This window comes from Chrysochloris asiatica, unplaced genomic scaffold (assembly GCF_000296735.1).
Source record: "Chrysochloris asiatica unplaced genomic scaffold, ChrAsi1.0 scaffold00107, whole genome shotgun sequence".
NCBI classification, from domain to species: domain Eukaryota; kingdom Metazoa; phylum Chordata; class Mammalia; order Afrosoricida; family Chrysochloridae; genus Chrysochloris; species Chrysochloris asiatica.
Genome location: NW_006408625.1, coordinates 198,812 through 202,151, shown reverse-complemented (window position 1 = coordinate 202,151; position 3,340 = coordinate 198,812). Strand labels below are relative to the sequence as shown.

Genomic DNA, 3,340 nt, shown 5'->3' with positions numbered 1-3,340 from the left:
GACACCTAATAAAACAACAAGAAGGCACCTAACAATAACAACAAAGATGATAGCATGCTTCTTCTCTGAAAAAACACCAAATATCCAGTGATGCCAGTACAGTGGGAGGGCCCGGAGGCTCCAGGGACTAAGGCAGGAGTCTGTGGTACCATCCTTGGAGACTTCTATAGTGGCCTGAGGGCCCAGCATGTGTCCATGGTAGGGGCCGTGGCTGAGGCAGCAGTGCTCGTGGAGGCAAAGCTGAGGACAAGGCGTAGCTCCCTATCACCAAACTGGGTCATCTGGTCAAGGACATGAAGATCAAGTCCCTGGAGATTTACCTTCTCTCCCTGCCCATCAAGGAGTCTGAAATCATTGACTTCTTTCTGGGAATGTCCCTAAAGGACGAGATTTTGAAGCTCATACCTGTGCAGAAACAGACGTGCACTGTCCAGTGTACCAGGGTCAGGGAGTTTGTCACCATCAGGGACTACCATGGCCACGTTGACCTGGACATCAACTGTTCCAAAGAAGTTCCATGGCCACAGCCATCTGTGGGGGCATCATTCTGGCCAAGCTGTCCATTGTCCCTGTGCAGCAAGGCTACTGGGAGAACAAGATTGGCAAACCCCCACACAATGCTTTCCACGGTGATGACCACTGTGGCTCTGTCTATGTGCATCTCATTCCTGCACCCGGAGGCACTGCCAAATACTTCTTGGCCCCCATGCCTAAGAAGCTGCTGCTGGTGGCGGTATTGACGGCTGCTTCATCTTGCAAGGTCAGCAGTTCGAAACTACCAGCCATTCCATAAGAGAAAGATGAGGTGTTCTGCTCCCGTAAAGATTTACAGTCTTGGAAACCCTGTACAGGGTTGCTATGAGTCGGAACCGACTGCACGGCACACAGCTACTACACCTCTGCCAGGGGATGCATGGCCATGCTGGGCAACTTTGCGGAGGCCACCTTTGATGCCATCTCCAAGACCTACAGCTATCTCACTCTGACCCTGGAAAGAGACCTTGCTCACAAAGTCTCCCAATCAGAGGTTCATCAACCGCCTTGTGAAGATCCACACCACAGTCTCTATACAGAGGATCCAGGCTCCAGCCTTGACCACCACATAGTGGTTTTGATATAGGAAAAATAAAGTGAATTCTTCTGCCTGTTAAAGATAATAGCATAAGAATAGATATAGATTGGTGAAAACAAGAGCTAATAGCAATTAAAGCAGAGTCAAGCTTCCCAGTGTTTTCAAGAGTCACTGTCCCTTCTTGTGTGAATCCTTTGGGGGAATTTCACTGTACAGAGAGAGATTATAAATTTTTTTATTTAACAAAACACTATGTTTAATTTCCCATGTCCCAAGTAAGGTAAATGAAGTCCTGGTGTGGCACTGTAGGATAGCACTGGACCACAAGGTCAAGTTTGAACCACAAGGTTGGCAGTTCAAATCTACCAACCACTCCTTGGAAACCCTACATAGGGTTGCTTTGAGTCAGAACCAAGAGTACATAACAACACTTAATGACGACACTTAACAACAACAAAGGTAGAGTAAAGAGGTTCACAGGATTTGGTGGGAGACGAAGCTTCAAATTCTGATTCTGCTATTCGTAGCAGGGAGTCTTGGTAAGGCACTGTAGAATAAGTACTAAACTACTAACAATAAGGTCGGTGGTTCAAAACCATTAGCCACTCCTTGGAAACCCTATATAGGGTTTCTATGAGAACCGATTCAATGACACTTAACAACAAATTCTTAGCAGTGTGTCTTAGGAGGAGCATTTTATCCTTGGCCCCAGACTCTGCAAATAAGAGTATATGGTGGGGCCACTTCCGTCTTCCACTCCCATCGAACAAGATGTCAGAGGAGCCAGAGTCCGTGCTGCAGCTCACACCCTCGACTGCTGCTGGCAGGGAAGGACTTACAGAGGTCTCCCCAGAAACCATCACTCCTGACCCACCTTCTTCTGCTGCAGTCTCCCTGGGGACAGAGGAACCTGCCAGAGACGCCAAGAAAAAAATTGACATCCTGCTGAAAGCTGTGAGAGACACCCCTATTATGAAAACAAAGAAGTGGGCTGTAGAGAGAACCCGAACCATCCAAAGACTCATTGACTTCATCAAAAAGTTCCTTAAACTTGTGGCCTCAGAACAGTTGTTTATTTATGTGAACCAGTCCTTTGCTCCTTCCCCAGACCAAGAAATTGGACCACTCTATGAGTGCTTTGGCAGTGATGGTAAACTGGTCCTACATTACTGCAAATCCCAGGCTTGGGGATGAACCACAAAGATAAACAATTTATGACATAAATTAATCCACACAAAAGGAAAAGTTCTGAAAAGCTTTGGTGCTTATGGCAAGAGATTTTAAGAATAATGATCTACTATCAGCATGTATCTACTGTGACCAATGTTTATGTATAAGAAATCATTCAGAGTGGACTCTCCAAAGTGCATCTTGTATTAATATGTGCATCATTATAAAAGATTAGAGTACACATGCTACAATAGTCAATAATCTAGATCTGTCTCCAAGGTATTAAAAATGCAAATAAAGCTGCTTTATAACTGGTTCTTAAAATGATGAAAACAGTTTACATGTGGTATTAGCACTGTGTTGTGTTTCTGCTTTTCATTGTAAAAGTTTATTTACTAAAGATTTTTTTTTTCTAACCTATTCAGGGATATTCAGTTTTGATTATGGAATATGACTTTTTTATATCTACTTTGTTGTTGTTAAGTGCCATCAAGTTGGTTCTGACTCATAGTGGCCCTATATAGGGCTTCCAAGCAGCAGTTGGTGGGTTTGAACCTCCACCTTGCTGTTCAAATTGACATTGCATTCCAGTGCTTCTATAGTATTTCTGTATTCCTTCTAATTTATAGTAAGTAACTAGCTAGGACAGCAAGCATTTTGGCAAATTGGAAGACTGCCTCAAAGAATATATATGATTTTTAAATCAAATATTTTTTGGAGAAAGAGTAGTTTTACAAACTGTGGACAAATGACTCTCAGAGGTCCTCTTAACCCCATCATGGTAATTAATTCTTGAATCTCATTGAATCCCAACATAATTGTCATTACTCTGTATTTCTTGCGTAATTCTGGAAACACCATTTCATGCATTTTCTTCAGAGAATAACTGAAAAAACATCTTAAATTTTCTGTGTATTTCATGCCATGAAAATTACCATTTTACTAATGCTACAGGTAATTGCTTAAAGTGAGACTTAAACCTTCATTCTGAATTAATGTTTGTAAAGCAACATTAAAAAACATACCATTCAATTGAATAAAAGATTGGCTCATAGACAATATCACCCAGGCATACTGTGCTCAGAAATGGAACCATAA

At 42.6% G+C, this 3,340-nt stretch overlaps 1 protein-coding gene and 1 pseudogene across 2 annotated transcripts; both read left to right on the top strand.

Moving 5' to 3' along the window:
- The first annotated feature begins 203 nt into the window (after nucleotides 1-203).
- LOC102827914 lies at nucleotides 204-1,106 on the top strand (annotated as a pseudogene).
- Nucleotides 1,107-1,839: 733 nt separating this feature from the next.
- Nucleotides 1,840-2,266, top strand: LOC102827289 (ubiquitin-like protein ATG12-like). Of its 2 annotated transcripts, XM_006867628.1 has the most exons (2): nucleotides 1,844-2,006; nucleotides 2,144-2,205. In XM_006867628.1, exons 1-2 carry the CDS (start codon nucleotides 1,844-1,846, stop codon nucleotides 2,203-2,205), a joined length of 225 nt encoding a protein of 74 aa, XP_006867690.1. The 2 variants fall into 2 exon arrangements, with proteins under 2 accessions (XP_006867689.1, XP_006867690.1); XM_006867627.1 differs by having other exon boundaries at nucleotides 1,840-2,266.
- Nucleotides 2,267-3,340: the final 1,074 nt, after the last annotated feature.